This window comes from Zerene cesonia, chromosome 27, assembly GCF_012273895.1.
Source record: "Zerene cesonia ecotype Mississippi chromosome 27, Zerene_cesonia_1.1, whole genome shotgun sequence".
Taxonomy (NCBI): domain Eukaryota; kingdom Metazoa; phylum Arthropoda; class Insecta; order Lepidoptera; family Pieridae; genus Zerene; species Zerene cesonia.
Window position 1 is genome coordinate 3738981 of NC_052128.1, and position 17174 is coordinate 3756154.

A 17174-nucleotide genomic window follows, 5' to 3' on the forward strand; every position below is an offset into this window, starting at 1 on the left:
TACTACATCAGTACTTGGCTTTTTATTTACTTCAAAGAAAAGTTTGTCGCAAATTTGGAACAAGCCTTCATAATTACATAATATATGTATAATTTTTGTTCAAATCAGTAAGAAAAGTACATACGATTGTATTACACAGGTAGGACCTACCAGACAAACTATGTGTTATCATAATATAGTTAACGCATAACATTATATTACAAATACGGAGTAATTTAATCTGTGTTACCAATTACTAAAGAACTCTGTGGTGGTTTAGTTTACATTATGATTGTTTTCAATTTCGACTCAGATTGTATATGGCGGGAAATCAATGTAAATTAGTATACATTTATTTCTCTTTTTTGAGACATAATCAGAATCATCATAATTATAATATTATATTAGTTAATACTATGTTTTCAACATTTGATAAATGTGATTGAATTGATTGAATGACTGATATTGGACAATGTATCAGGGGTGTAATCCATTGCGCCATGCGGTGAGGCGGCATAGAATGGGTTCCGCTCACGCATTGCTGTATAATCTATCTATCTTTATTATTTGTTTGACAATATTATTTTATTAGATTATATAATGGAATAGATGTCTCTATTCGAGCATGCAATATTTCTACAATAAATATACGCCCATAATAAATATTCATAATAGAAACTAGAATTCCAGTTTTAGCGCCGCTAATGATTATTTGGTGGCAGGACAGGCGGCTGTTTATAATATTTTCATTCTTTCACATCAAAAAGTAGCGTATGTCCTTGCTCAATCTATGCTTCAATATGTTCAAATCGATTTAACCGTTTGTGGCGATAACTATCTACTTACAAACACATACATACACAATACACATTTGGTTTTAATATTATTGAGTATTAGAAATCAAATGGATAGTCATCTTCATTTTCCTCCTGGATGACTGTCAACTGATCTGAAGGGTGAGGGGATCTGTCTCTAGTATGTGACTGGGTAGAAGACATTGTACTTTCAGAAAGAGTGCTTGGGACCTCCCCTGTTCTGGACCTGATCCTACATTCGTCTAGAAAAAGAACTTGTGATAAGTCTTCCGCTGTGCAGTCAATTTTCGATATAGCATTTGCTACCGCACTTTGAAGGGACCTGTGACAGTATTATTAATTATTTTACTGTTCCACAACACACTTAATTACGTATTTACTTCTATTCGAAGTGTGTGGAGTGAAAATAGTTATTAGTTACACCTAAGAGTCTACAATGTCGTTGAAGTTAGTCAGAGAGCGATCGAGTATGGTGAAAAGAAGTCTAGAATTGAATATTCTAGACCTATATGAAAAGCCGCTGTATAATGAAGCATCTCTCGCTTGAATTTTCAGTCTACGGTAAGTATTTATGTTAGTTGGAATTTTTTAAATTTTCGACTTACGCAATTCTTTCTATATTTTTCCTCAATTCTTTTGCAAGAAGTCTTATTTGCACCAATTCGTATTTCGATTTCCGATCAGCATCATCTTTAATAAGTTCTCGACCCGGCTTTCTGGCGCGTTCAATGATTCTGGCCTCGACTACACGTTCCTGATCCATGATTTGTAATAAATTATATTCCGATTGCGACTGCTCTTCTTCCAGAGACTTAATGTCACGTAAAGCCTATCAATTCATAATTTATTAAAATAAAGTTTCAAATTAACTTTGTTTTCTTTACATTTTGTCAACGGCAATGAATAAAGTAACATAAATAACATAATTGAATAAAGTCTGTCAGCTATTAGCACTAGTATTGATATATCAAATATATGAATAAATAAGTCGGCCTCTAGCCAAGCTTATATAACCCATCAGAGACATTATAATAGCAATGCTCTTAGAACTATACCGATAACAGTATGTTTATTACCTCCTGTCTTTGCCACTTCAAATCTTCCAATTTCATAGAGTTGGTGTAATACCGTCGTCTGAGGATTGTATCGACTCGGGTTGCCATGGCTTGCGCTGCAATGGACAGTTGAACTCTTGCTCCCCGAACCTATAAATATTACTAGTATAGGCACTTTATGTACATTTTAATTTTTAGCACTGATAAATCAATTCCATCTGCAACTTTACGGTCGGTCGGTTAAATCTCAAGTTCTATTGGGCTACCTAAATTAATTCTTTATTTACTAATAAATTATTGAAAATGAAATTAACCTGGAGACGAGTAACAACAGTGTATCTCAGTGCCCGTAGTCCTGCTCTTTTTAGAAAAGCACATCGTTTCTCCCATTTTTTCATCGGCACACCTCTGAAACATGAAAAATATTGCTGGCTGGTGCTGACCAGATGCTAATTAAAGTTATTATTAAAATTCTTAGATAAATTAAGACGTTGGTGAAACATAGGTATTGCAAACATTGTGAGAGTAGAAAACCCTAAAACATTCCAAAAAATAAATTACCAACTTTTTCTTTCTTTCCTTCCAATTTTCTATCTTAGCATTCCTATAATCTTTGTCTGCACAAGTTTCATCCACACTTATAGCTTGATCCTTGTTGAGTATATCAGATTCTATTCTTTTTTTAGTTTTTTCTAGAAGTAAAATTTGCTTCGTCAGCTCCGGCACCAGTTTCTCGAATTTCTTTTTCTCTTCACGGAGAAAATTGTATTCCTTAAAAAAAGTAAAAAGGGCCCGGTCTTATTATTAGAATTGATATATCATTGGGGTATATTTTTCATTAACATTGGTGAAACTCCGTCCGTGTAGAGTTCTATATTCGTATCTACTTATCTATTTTTTTTTATGTCATAGTCGGCAATGGAGCTGGTGGGTCACCTGATGGTAAGCGCTACCACCGCCCATGAACATTTGAAGAGGCGTAAGGTCAATTGCAGACCTTTTGCCTCTACAAAGAGGCGTAAGGTCAATTGCAGACCTTTCGTCTCTACAAATGTATTGCCGACTTTAATTGGGAAGGGATTAAGAAAGGATTGATAAGAGGAATAAAGGAAAGGACTGGGAAGGGTAAGGAAAAGGATATGGGCCTCCGGCTCCCCCACTCGCCGTACGAAACAAGCTATTATTTCACGCCGGTTTTCTGTGGGCGTGTGGTACTTCCCCGGTGCGAGCTGGCCCAATTCGTGCAGAAGCGTGCTCGACTTCCACAATAAATCTATACAAATAAACAGGATCTGTTACATTTTTATTTAGGTAAAGACTAGCTTACTGCCCGCGGCATTGCCCGCGTAGTCGCAGGAAAGATAGACCCAAGATTTTCCTCACATGTTCCCGTTCCCGTGGGATTTCCGGATTTTCCATTGTTAAAACTTTCCTATGTCCGTCTCCTGATTTTAAGCTACCTCTGCACAAATTTTCAACAACATCGGTTATTCCGTTCTTGAGTTATAAATAGTGCATTTAACACCACTTTCTTTTATATATATTTAGATAAAGATTGGGCTTGACCGTTGCTCATATGTTTATGAACACGCGCATCATGAGTGACTAGGTACATTTACTTGTATTATAGCTTCTTCTACGGCATCACACAACGGGCTCATTGCACCTGGTCTTGTGCCTTGGGTAGAATGCTCTCGAATCTCATCCTCGATCCTCTGAACTACCACTTTCAAAGCGTTATCTTCATACTTCAACGAGACTATAGCCTCGGAGAGACGTTTAGAAAGATCGTCTAAGACCCAGCGCCAAGAAGTTACGTCGGATATTCTAATAATAAATGTTTAGTAGTTATTTTTTTGTGTTTAAGCGGATAACTAGTTGTTCGCCTGATGGTAAGCTATCATCATCACCAATGAATATTTGCAGAAGAGATTTGACGACGGGAATAAATCATCCCCAGTGTGATGGGTGTGGTGTGGCCCGATTTATGCCGAAGCATAATCGACTTGCACATTGAAACCAAAGCAGTTTTAACAAAGTAGGTAAAGCGATATAGCATTTTCATGAAAATTAGTACAACATTAATGATAACAATAAAATGCAAAGGCTTATCATTAAGATTAGCTTGTACAGCTAATGTTATTTTATATTAGCTTTTGAGCGTGTAGATAAAATAAGGGTAGATTTTTCTTAATTTAAATTCATAAATACCAACAATCATTCATAACGTATATACCTTTCTTGTAAGCTCTTTTTAAAGTTATATTCGTGGGATTCTCTTGCAAAATTTGTGAGCATAACCAATTCCTGAGATCCATTTATTTGTTCGACTACATCTGCGTTTAACTTATCATTTATATTTCTTATTTTATCCAAACCATACGAATGACCTAAGCAGGCGTCTTCACAATACATTTTATATATTAATAAATAAATGATAAATAATAAATAACACTTTCAAAATAAAACATTAATTTTAATTTTAATAAGTTTTTAATGATCTTTAAAAGACAAGAGCTATCAAATTAGTCTTATTTAGTCATAAGGTAGAATCCATAGATAAACAGCAAGGAAACAAAGAGTTATAATTATGTTATTTTTTTAATTTGTAATTTAATAAATTGGGTTCAATAGGTTGTAATTATTTTAACGTATCCAGAAAGTATTTTTCACGGCCATGTATATGGGTTTTAATAAGACGAAATAAACAATTTCGGCTAGACTGATGATGCTGAATCCCAAAAAGAGGCTGAATAGACCTCCTATTGCACCTAAAAATAAAATTCGTATTAAGAATCTCGTGTGATTAACCGCACTTTATTACATAACCAATAGAATATGGTTCCCCATCAAATAAAAACAGTTAATTGGTTTAAAATATCTGTTAGAATAGCTAAATAAATTTGAATCTCCGTTTAGTAATAGGTTACAATTTTGAAGTACTCTGCAGAATTCTTCATATGCATAATACTAAAATTTTATCTCAAAACATACACTTAGTACAGTTGCTTATTCCTACCTAACTAGACTTAATTATAGAGCTCACTACAAGATACGATCTGTAACGACTGAAAGATGGCGGAAAGGGGGGGACAAGACCTGCAAAATAGTAGTCGTCGTACTGAGCGTGTCGGTGCTGACCCAGAAACATGTCGTTGTAGAAATGTACGTTTACGCGTGTCCTTTCACCTCTGAAACATATGTAAGTAGGTGTAAGTTGAAGCGTAATAGAAAAATTGTTCTCCACTACCTCAAATTAAAATAAAAAAGAGCATTTGGATATATATAGTATGACAATGAAGTGCCCTGCACATCTTGTATAAAAATGTCTATGGGTCAAGGTGCTTATTAGTAAAAAACCCATAAAATATAACAATACTTTTTCGGTGCACTCCAATGAGGGTTTGTCCTCTTCGGTTCCTCTCCTAAATCGGAATAATAAACTTGGCTAGAGTAAAGCACATCATTGCATGAAGGGTAGCAAGATGAGGAGTATTCGTGATGTTCCCTTTGCTCATCACTGTCTTTGTAGTAGGCGTAGATCAGACGCTGCTCCACTAAGGCTAAAAAAGATGGAAGTTTGTTTTGCGGTTATCATACATTCTGTTAAATTGAACATACATACACAACTATAACTGTAAATGTTCGATTCCGAGAAAGTCTGAATGCTTATTGACATTGTATATCTGAAAAGTTTGTTTGTCTGTTTTTTTTTTGGTTACTTGTATGCGCTTGTCTCAAAGACTACTTCAATTTATGAAGGAAGGCTACAACACATTATGCTACGATCACTGGGAGCGGACCATTATGGAAAAATATTTTTAAATATCTGTTTATCTCACAATTAATTTACTTTTCGGCGTCTCAATCACACGATATGGACGTTATGAAAACCAAATACTTCAACGTAGGTTATTAAGAATACCGGATTTCATTCATAGAGATGAATATATATAGAAGGTTACGGTTTACCTTTAACTTCTTTGATGCAAATAAAATCTTGATTTGTTGAACAGATCGATTCCAAAATAGACTTTCCTGGAATATTTTATTACTATTATGTAGTAGGATAAGTGAAAAACTATACATTTGATAGAAAAGAAGAAAGAACATTTATTACCTTGACATATCTTTAATTGTTGTTGTATTTTCATGCTGGATGAATATAGAGCAATTACTTATTTATAATATAAAATCATACTTACTTGGCCAGTTAAACATAACACATTTACACCTCTTCATTGTTTCGCGCATCAATAAATCCTGCTGACAATTACTATCTGTATAGAATTCAAAGTATTCCAACTTTCTTTCGTTTTGGAAGAAACATTGTCTTAGATCAGGAGACAATGCCCGAAGGGAAGTGTCCGTTTTGTAAGTGGTTGGAGTTACTTCTATGGTCGTCATTTTGTCCATGGGAAGACGCAGAATCGTGGTGCTATATACGTGGTCTGTAGGTGATCTAATTAGGACCTGATTCATAATCAAAGTTTTTTAAATTTTATCACAGCTACTGTTTATGCAACATCTAACTAACTTAACTTACGTTAAATCCTCGGTAATGTCCATCACAAATGAATTGGTGCTCACTTATATTCAGGTACAGTTCAATATCAACTCCATTTGCTTCCCCTGAAGCCATTACCCTGTAAGGAACTATATCAGCTGCAGGGGGGAATATAGTGGGATACCCAATATCTAGACCCCACTCCAAAGGAGTAGCTGAAACATTTTCGTTAAATGTTTGTTGCCATTTTAATGTACTATTTGTCCTGAAAAAAATAAAGGATTTTTATGGAAATATTTATAGGTCGTCTACAAATTATTACCGCTTATTATACTGCAATTTCTTTATTAAATTTACAGAAGTTTTTTGTTTGAATAGATGGCAAAGAAAAACTAGCTTACATTCCGCCTAAAGGCAGATCGTTGAAAGTATAACACAGCCCATATTCCGTAAAAACAGGCCTGAAGAACTTTTCACAGCAGTCTGACGAATGCCATTCTGTATTATTCTCTGGACGCCAATGACAGAATTTCACAATTTCTTCACATTTCGGAGATCCCTTAATGAATTGGCATAAGTATACATTATAAGTAATTGAGATGCTAATTTATTTTATTCTTTAAAACATGATCAATCAAAGCATGAAGATGAGAGAATAAATAATGATCCAAGAAATAATGAGTAATTTTTTACTGTCTCACACACATAGAATAGAAAAGATATGCTTTGTATTAAATTTCTTTTTCATTACAAACCTGTAAAATAAACTCTTGAAGCTTTATATTCTGATCCGTAGTTAATCGTTGATTTGTCGAACGATTGGATACCATATGTGGGCACACCAATGACGCGAATGACTTTTCCAATCTGAGAACATTAATGAGTGATATAACTATTAAGTAAGACAAAATACTAGTTTAATGAAAGTATTCAAGAGAATGCAAATTCTTACTCGTTCAATTCCGATATATTCTTATACGAAAGCTTCAAGTGAATGTGGGGACACAGAACAACAGTTGGGAAGGGTATCGCCCATATTGGTGTGGGTAAAGAATCGATGACATTAACAAACGGTGTGGAGGTCCACTTGCTGACGAGCTGGATGATATTCATGGCACATATGATGATACTTATCACGACTATAGCTATCCAAACTATACGTTCCTTGTGACTGAACGACGGCTCGAAAATATATCTGACAGTAAATAAACGAGAATTAGTCTAGATACTGGATATATAATAGATTAGTCTAGTACAAGAAGGCTTTTCTTTCAGTGTGTCTATGTGTGCTTTGCATTGAAAAATATTTACCAGGTGCTTTTCTAGATAAAAGGTTTAGATAGTTCAACTGGTTTGGTTTTTAACACACTTTTTATTAGTTATTAAGCTTCACGTATGTTTATATTATGTAACCTTGTATAAACGACTTGCTTAACCTCCATTTTGACCCTCTTTAAATCGACATATCTAATTCAAAATTTTTACACTTATCAATCATCGGTGTGTGTACAATAGTTATATCTTGATTAGGAACAAGTTTAAATAATATCCTTATATATGAGACAATTTTATCTTTGAACGTGTTTTTTTAGTTTGTTTATCATTGGAATTATTCAACAATACCTATAACCTCAAATTATAATCCGTTAAATAGTTATTACAACACATAAAGCGACTCATAAATCTACAAAAGAATGATCTCGTTTACCATATGCTAGTAACTTGGGACAAAACTTAAACAGTCCCATTATAGCAGTTCAAAACTAATAACAAATTTAAATAGTCCAACTACCAAATCGCCCACAACTAATCGAATGACTGATAAAATCTTCGGAGCGTGAGTTCATTACGCGTCGATTCCTCCTAATCAATTTAACTTACTTGACTCCGTGCAAAGAGCCCTCATAAAGGAATTGTTTGAGCCCCTTCATCACTTCCCTAAACCACAGCTTCGCGAACAATCTAAGGCTCTTTGCCTCTCCGGCCTCTTCAATGGTCAACACTTGGGGACTGATACATTTGAAATCTTTTAAATAAAAATCTCTTATGTACCGCATGTCTATTATTTCGTCTGTTCGTCTTTTCTTGATGTTCACTTTGTTTTTGTTACGGAACTTTTTCATTGTTAATTTAAATATAGTGCAGTCGTGTTCGCTTTAGAGTTAGAAGTGATGATGTTACTAGAATGCAAATGCATTTCATTAACTTTAGCAATTACTTTAAAAGGCTTAGTATAATCTAATGTAATCTTCTTCTCGAATGTAATATTGTATATTTCCATTCGGGAAACGGTGTAAATGTAGGTTATATAAATCGCCTTCTAATTGCTCTAAAGTAACAAGCTTTTTATGTCGTTATAAAAAAAATCTTCATTGCCAAAAGTGAGAGCTTTATAAGTCCAACCTCAACTATTATATGTTATTCATAAAATAAATTATGATATATTGGCATCTGTACGTACATTGAGGCGGAGGCCTATTTCCTTGTCCTAGCCCTTCCCAGTCCATTCCTTTTTTCCATTCATCAATCCTTTCCTCATCCCATTTCCTTTAAAAGCGCGCAGCGCATTCTCAGAGGTCTGAGCTTCTGAGAATGTTCATGGGCGGTGGTGATCGTTTACCATCAGGCGAACCACCAGCTCAGTTGCCCGCTATGACATAAAAAAAAACATTGGAAATAATATGAATATAGTTTCTGTTACTTCCATATGATAGCAATTTTGATTTTTGAGTGAAAAAGTTTTCCAATAGATGCGTAATAGCGAATGGTTCTCATACAGCATCAAATACACATGAATTTCAATAGAAAACTAGTCAATAAGAGACAACTTTTCTCACTTTCATAATGCCGTTGGCTGTTTAGTTTTTCACATCGTAAGTTTGGGAAAGGATAGTTATTATTTAAACATAAAGAGATCATTTAAAGTATCATTTTATCTAAAATGTATTTCCGGAAGTGCGCATTTAAAATAGAGATAAGTGATAATAAACATGCATATGTTATAATTTACTTTATTTGTTTTTTATTTATGTTAGGTTGGAAAATATTTTTCAATAACTTAAAACAATATTTTTCGGAACATGTAAAATACAATGCGGGCAATAAAAATAATAATAATAATTAAATATATTATACCGCTATTGTTTTGGGATAATACTTTAAATTAGATGGCCTTAATCTTATATACAGGTCAAATACTTGATTTGATAAAGCACGACGATGTTTATTTAGACGATATATATCATTTAGTTTGTCATTAATAAGCTATTAATGTAATTACTCTTTAAAAAAGTATAGGACATCCCTGGGCGAACGTGCCACTCGAGAATTCCAAAATGCGACAATAGGGGCCATCCATAAATTACGTCACGCGAATTTTAGAACATTTCGACCCCTCCCCCCTCCTTATCACAGGTTGTCACATTTTTATCATATCAGTGGCGTAGCTATCATAGGGCCAGGTGGTGCAGTGCACCAGGGCCCCGGAGCTCAGGGGGCCCTCTAACCTCAGCTTTGAAAGAGGGGAGGAAGACGGAAAGAGGGGAGGAGAGCCCAATTCTTTCCCTATGCACCAGGGCCCTTGTTTGTCTAACTACGCCACTGGACAATATGAAGACAATTTCCCACTAACCATAAAATCTCGAATTATCGAGTAACGATACACAAAAAACCATAGGCGTACATCTTTGTTTTTGAGAATGCCGGTTAAAGACGAGGTGGTTATTCTGGTTAAAATAAAATAAAGCATTCGTTTCTTGGCATTATGTTGATGATATTTGGTAGTGTCCAGAATGTATGTACTAGATAAACACACATTAATCTATTGACTAGTTTTTGCCCGCGGCTTCGCCCGCAGTTGAAACCGGTAGTTATATATATTTTTGACATATACCTCAATCACTTGCAAACAATTTTAAATTTAATTTATTCGAGTAAAACGTTGGTTCTATAAGAAATATCGCCTATAATGTGAAGCATAATAGTTCGGAAGCCTTACAAAGTAGCACCGAGTTTCAACTTACAAGACTGAAGTTATATGCGTTAGAATAACCTCTTAGTAGTTAGCTGTAAAGTATGCATTAATAGACATGATACTTGATATTGTTGTTTCATTTTTAACCGACTCAAAAGGAGGTTCACAATTCAAGCGTATTTTTTTGAGACCTCAAACTTTTGACTGGTTAACAAATTTCGATGATTCTTCTTTTATTTGAATACTGGTGCCTCCCATTGGGGTTCATTTAAATCCTACTATAATAAACTATTAATAAAATATTATAAACGCGAAACATTGTAAGGATGTGTGTGTGTTTGTTGCTCTTTTACGCAAAAACTACTGAAACGATTGCAATGAAATTTACTAAACAACAACAAACAACAACTAGAATAACATATAGGCAACTTTTTATCCCGATATTCCTATATGGACTTACACGGGTGAATCCGCGGGGTGCAGCTAGTATTATGATATGTGTCAACCCGCACTTGGCCAGCGTGGTGGATTATGGTCTAAACCCTCATAGGCCTGTGTCCCAGCAGTGCGATCATATATGGGCTGATGATGATGATCTGCTCCTGTAAACCTTGTAAATAATGTTTTAAGTTATGAATGAAGTATATAATATAATATTGCACACTTCATTAGTTTTAACAAAAACTATTGTGTAAGAATTATGAAGTAATAGTATAATAATATTAACCTCATTAAGAGCCTATCATAATAGACTAAATTATTGTTTACATATTGTGAACATAATATTATATAAAGTTTTAATATCAATGAATATTTTACTAACGGGACATGGGTCAGTGTGATAAGCATTTAAGGACAAAAGAGATTTGATACTATTTAATAATATATACTGTACATTAATATTTTGATGAAATAAGTAGAATTTTGTTTCGATTTTATCTGAGCTTCAAGGACACAAACATATCTATATCTGAGGAGATTTTTTGCAACGTAACTTGAAAAATTAAATTTATTAAACCTTTAGTACTTAAGGCTAAATTAAAATGCTATCATTCGACACCACCACCACCTCTAGGATTTCGACTTCAATTCTTCACCGTAAATATAATGAAATATTTCAATACACGATATAGGCGTCGCTGAAACAACAATACAAGCAAAAATATTGGTTAGATTAGTAGTTAAATAATAATCACTGGGAAAGAGGAACAAACACACACACATCCTCACAAACTTTCGCATATATAATATTATTAGGATGCTAATGCCAACTTACAATCACATATTAAATAGGCGTCAAAACTGTCCGATTGATGTCTTAAAAAACATTGATTGAGATAAATACCTTATTTCGTGGGAGAAATGTTCAAAGAAAACTTTGCCTTATACACTTGTAGGCAGAATGTTACTTAGGACAATTTCTGTGCGTGGTTTTGAGACTATCTGTTTATTGTTTGTCAATAAATCCAACATTTGGAAAAGATGGATCATGAGAGCGTAAAGATAAGCAATTCTTTTAACAAGTATCAAGATTGCTCCGTCGCATAATACTACTCTAACTTATAGAAAAGATATCTTGAATGGTCATAAACTCAGTAACATAAAATATTCCCAGTGCGGTAGTTCTCTTGTAATTAACATAAGTGCAGTTTTATTTATATTAATCGATTAATGCTGAGATAATTGTGTTTAGAATAGCGTACAATTAATATCAGGTAACGATTATGTTAACAATTAAATAAATAATAATAGCTGTTTTATATTTATATTTTATTAATACGAGTGTTACGCATGTGTGTCTTTCGCACGAGGAATTATTAAGGAATGTGGTTTTATTATCTTGTTGATGATAAAAAATGGACCAAAAATTTGTGTGATGTTATTAAATATTTTATCATAATATGATACTTGAAAAAATAATGGAAGTTTATGTTGTTTATTTATTGGCAGTTGGAATAATAGTTCAATAGTTAAACATGGACAGTGACTAATAATATTTTAGTAAGAACTAGACCAAATTTGAATGGGACTATATAGGAGCATTTGAATAAAAAATAATCATAAATATCAGCTCACCCAGTAGAAAGTAATGAGCTAACAAACACAAAATAATATTTAAGGTTATCATTTCGATTGCATTTTTTGGTATAACTTCAAATCTTCTGGATTGACATACATTTCTTATATTGTGTATAAATTTAACTTTAAGTTAAACTAAAACTTGATAGATGTTAATGATATAGAAGCCAATCACTAAATTAAACATGTACTAACGGAATAAAGTACAGTCGATATCACTATTCTAAAACAAAACTAAAGTGTCTTCAAATTGTTAGAACTTCAAATTTAAAACGGTGATTCCGTTTGAGCATGGGCTCTCAAATAAAAAAGAATCATATAAAACGGTTCGCCCACTCGGTAGTTCTGAGGTTAAGGCAAAAAAAAATCAAATTGATAAGTCGGTTGAAAATGCAATCTGTCGTAAGAACTACGAATTGCATATATTCCAACTATTGTTATAAAAAAAAAAATAGCATACTATCTAATAAATGTTACACGTTCACCCTAAGCCACTAAACCGAAATGGATAAAGCTTTGAACAGATACTAGCTTTGGGAAAGGACGTAGTCTTTAATAGAACAACAATTGATGCCTATTTTACAATTATATGAACCAGACTTAACACGCTTTATTTAGTTTCCGACTCTTAACAACATATCGTAATTTTATTTATTTATTATTTTCAGATTAAGATGTCGTTAATAAAGGTATCATTCTGTGCTTTGGTGGTCCTGTCTTTAGTGTACGAATGTAAGTATTGGTGTGTTTCGCCTCTTATCTAATTTAATTGAACTATGGCTTCAATGATAATGCTCTATCTATTACTAGACTACGAAACTATTATTATAAGCTATATTATCTGAACTATTACACAATGTTATGCATGGTCATGTTATGGAATATGCGTTAAATCTATTAATATTTGTTATAGTTTTGTACTCTTATCACGTGGATTATAAAATTACTACTACCCATAGAACAACGTCAATAAACATGTTTTCTTCAACTCAAACTCTAACTCATAGATTGTTTATTCAGTTAGACTTCTCATAGAAGCACTTTCGAATCATCATAACATCGTTTTAATATTTACCACCGGTTCGGAAAGCAGTTTCTACAGGAAGAGCCGACAAGAAACTCTATTGTTGCTGTTTTAAAATAATATCAATTTTACTTTATAATGCTACATAATTTATAATATGTACCTAACCATGATGCTAAAGAACTGACCTATGGTTCTTAAGCGACAACATTCCATGGATTCTCATCTTATATATATTTTTATAACTGCATGTTCAACCATACTATGTACATATCTTAGTCATAATTGCCGTAACGAGCTTCACATGCCAGTCACTCACATTAGCACAAAAATACACACCCACAAGCGTGTTTGCAAACGTATTATATAAACGTAGTTCCATAGGATAGTACCAACATTTATACATTGTACAAATGTTTAAATGCAAGTGAGTAACCCGGATCAGGTTAATACCTCCCTCTTGATCCAGGGCTGTAGCCAGGCATACTTACAATTGATGTAAATACTTGTATTATTTTGTTACTTCCTTTTTATAACATATGCCTCATCATATGTAATTAAACTAGCTTTTGCTCGCGGCTTCGCACGCGTTAATTCATAGTAGTTTAATAGATGTTATTATTCATATAAACTTTCCCCTTGTATCACTCTATCTTTTTAAAAAGACCCATCAAAATCCGTTACGTAGTTTTAAAGATTTAAGCATTAAAAAGGGACATAGAAACAGAGAAAGCGACTTTGTTTTACACAATGTAGTGATATTTAAATATGTTATATATCTTAAATAATAAAATAAGCATATCCCAATCTAATAATCATGTGCAAAAATCTAACGAATGTTAAGAAAAACGTATGTTTATAATAAGGTATCTCATATATGTGACTTTTTGGCTTAATGGGTATACATTTCTAAAACCTAAAAAACACGTTTCAGCCACAAGCATACTCTGTTACGATTGCAATAGTGCCAACAATTCAGCCTGTCTCGATGTTAAGAAGTATGAGAGTGGTGAACATCCATACATCGTACCAATCATCGACTGCGAGCGGTCCATCCCTAATTCCAACCAAATGCAGTTCTTCTGTAGGAAAATTGTTCAAACCAGTAAGTATATTCAAAAATAATCCCGATTTTTAAAGCCCACAGGTATTTAGTTCATTTAGCTAGTAATTCTAAGTATACAATACGAAACTAAGTAAATTAGAGTAAAATTAAAAATATTTAATTTGTAATGATAAAAAAATTTACATAATTAATATATACCAAATTATTTAATTAACTTATAAAGTGCTATAAATCTTTATTAACCTTAACAAAGATCCGCCACATGTTTAAATAAATATACTACAAAAGTATTTCAAATCTGCTTGAAATATTGATTTTAAGTTATGTTATTTTCTATCAGATTCAGCCTGTGGATATAATGCGTCCTGAATTCTAATTCGAGAGCTCTTGGTTTAAATTCTTATAGAAACATATGAAAGATCTTAATAGACATTTTTAATTTGGTGGGTACTATTCGTTTATTTGTTAATAACTTACTAAACTTATCACCTTATATTTACATATTCTTGCTAATGTAATGTAAATAATGATTTTCATTTGACCTGTTTTCAGTATTCCACTCGCATCGCGACTCCGAAGTCCGCGTGACCCGCAGTTGCGGCTGGAGGCTTCATGAGAAGGACTGCTATAAAGATGATAACAGTGACCACCTCGGTACTGTATGCCAGTGCTTTCACGATATGTGCAATAGCGGCGAGGCTGTCGACCCCACTGGCATCACCGTTCTGTTCCTATGCCTCGCCGCCATTTTGTATTTTTGGCGCTAATAAATAATTTTTAACATGTGGTGGGTTTTCTTTGCTTAGATTGGATGATTAATTACATATATTATGTTTACTAAGATTGCTGCGTTAATTATAGCAGTGGGAAGCTCGTGGTGTAAGGTCTGGAGGTTGCGATTCAGCTATCATCGTCATTGGATGGAATTTGTATCCTGTCTCTCACGATTGTAGGTGGACGATGGCCACCGTTGAAGTCATGGCTTTTAAATATACCTTTGCGTTTTATTTAGTCAGACGGAATTAAACGGAGCGTGACCATATTTATTGAACAAAAAACGTGGATGGTAGACGATTAGTTTTAGAAATACATATAAAGTACGAAAAGCAGCTTTTAAAGAGTATATAATTCAAAATAATCTTCCATTAAAGTAATAATAAAAAAAACACGTTCGACTGTATTTCCAAGAAATGGAATCAAATTGTGCAGATATGTTTAAACCTTGCACGATTTTTAAATGAAACAATTCATTTGATATCCAGAAAATTCTATAAATAAAGGAGTGTCAACACTGCGCCGTGTGATTGAACCACTGTTAGGGCTTTCCCTCACCGCACTGTTGATCAGGATATACTATTGTTTGTTTTTTATGCAATCTGGATATACTGGGGTTAAAAGATTTAGTTAACTATCCGTGCCAGTGTTCTGTTTGATATTTCTTACAACCCTTTTTATGAATCGTTGCTGATGTTGTGTCACGTGTTACGGATTTCAATAATGATAAATTATATTCTTTTGAAATATACGTAGGAAAATTACTAATATGACTAGATAATTATTTATATGACATTGGCGGTACTGTCATCAGCATCAGTCCATATATATGCTCCCACTGCTGGGACACAGGCCTCCTATGAGGGTTCAGGCCATAATCCACCACGCTGGCTAAGTGCGGGTTGGCAGATGTCACATGTCGTCGAACTTTTGATTCTTGGACATGCCAGTTTCCTCACGATGTTTTCCTTCACCGTGGGTTCTGTAAATTGACAATAATTTAATGCTGATTAAAAAAAACACTTGAACCCTTTTTTAATGACGAATTTGATTCGATTCTTTTATTTATAATTGCATAAAAAAGTAAATATTCTTACTACTATCCGATATCGAAGTAAAACTGGTTTTATAGAGAAAAATATGTTTAACCAGAACAAGTGAACTTAAGAAAAATTATTCATGTTGTGAATGTTATATAATATAAACCCTGCCCTTTATCTGTTGCAAACACATTAAAACCTTTTGTGTAATATTAAAGATTTAAGCATACAGACAGACGGTAGAAAGCGACTTTGTTTAATACTATCCTGCTTATAAATGCTGCAATTTACACCTCCTTTTATAAATAAATATGATTTGTTTTTAGAAACTTATCTCAGAGAGTTCATGTATAAATATATTTACCGATTGAAAAATCGTAATATTTAGAATCGTCTTTAATATGAAAAGAAATTATTTTTTATTCTTTAATATAAAATACAGATTTATTTTGACTATTATAGATAACTAGCTGCGTCCCGCGATAAGACCCGCGTACGTCCATATCCTGTAGGAATATCGGGATAAAAGTTGCCTATATGCTATTTCAGTTGTCCAGCTGGCTACGTACCATATTTCATTGCAATCTGTTAAGCAGTTTTTGCGTGAAAGAGCAACAAACACACACACATCCTTACAAACTTTCGCATTTATAATATTAGTAGGATGTTTTACTGCATAAAATTTGCCAAAATAAGTAAGTACCAGTAAGAAAGTTTAAAGCTATCGCATCTTCCCACCTATTACGTATTCTTTTTTATTATAAAATTAGATTTATAAATATCTCCCATTACATTATAATAAAATTATCTGTTGCAGTGTGAAGTTCAGGGAAATTCATTTGTAGGTTTAGCCTCCAAGAAA

General features: G+C 33.4%; 3 protein-coding genes across 3 annotated transcripts; 1 reads left to right on the forward strand and 2 right to left on the reverse strand.

The window, feature by feature from the left end:
• Positions 1-872: 872 nt before the first annotated feature.
• On the reverse strand, positions 873-4264 carry LOC119837275. The gene is made up of 7 exons (XM_038362791.1): positions 4086-4264; positions 3469-3676; positions 2415-2620; positions 2164-2257; positions 1871-1999; positions 1400-1623; positions 873-1116 (listed from the first exon to the last, which is right to left on the reverse strand). Exons 1-7 carry the CDS (start codon positions 4262-4264, stop codon positions 873-875), a joined length of 1284 nt encoding a protein of 427 aa, XP_038218719.1.
• Positions 4265-4495: 231 nt separating this feature from the next.
• On the reverse strand, positions 4496-8479 carry LOC119837276 (pickpocket protein 28-like). Its single transcript, XM_038362792.1, has 10 exons — positions 8238-8479; positions 7309-7551; positions 7112-7223; positions 6758-6915; positions 6396-6621; positions 6055-6322; positions 5822-5887; positions 5229-5412; positions 4949-5040; positions 4496-4620 (listed from the first exon to the last, which is right to left on the reverse strand). Exons 1-10 carry the CDS (start codon positions 8477-8479, stop codon positions 4496-4498), a joined length of 1716 nt encoding a protein of 571 aa, XP_038218720.1.
• A 3418-nt stretch (positions 8480-11897) lies between these two features.
• On the forward strand, positions 11898-15283 carry LOC119837396. Its single transcript, XM_038362968.1, has 4 exons — positions 11898-12044; positions 13077-13140; positions 14367-14537; positions 15051-15283. Exons 2-4 carry the CDS (start codon positions 13083-13085, stop codon positions 15263-15265), a joined length of 444 nt encoding a protein of 147 aa, XP_038218896.1. The 5' UTR covers positions 11898-12044; positions 13077-13082; the 3' UTR covers positions 15266-15283.
• The last annotated feature ends 1891 nt before the right edge of the window (positions 15284-17174 follow it).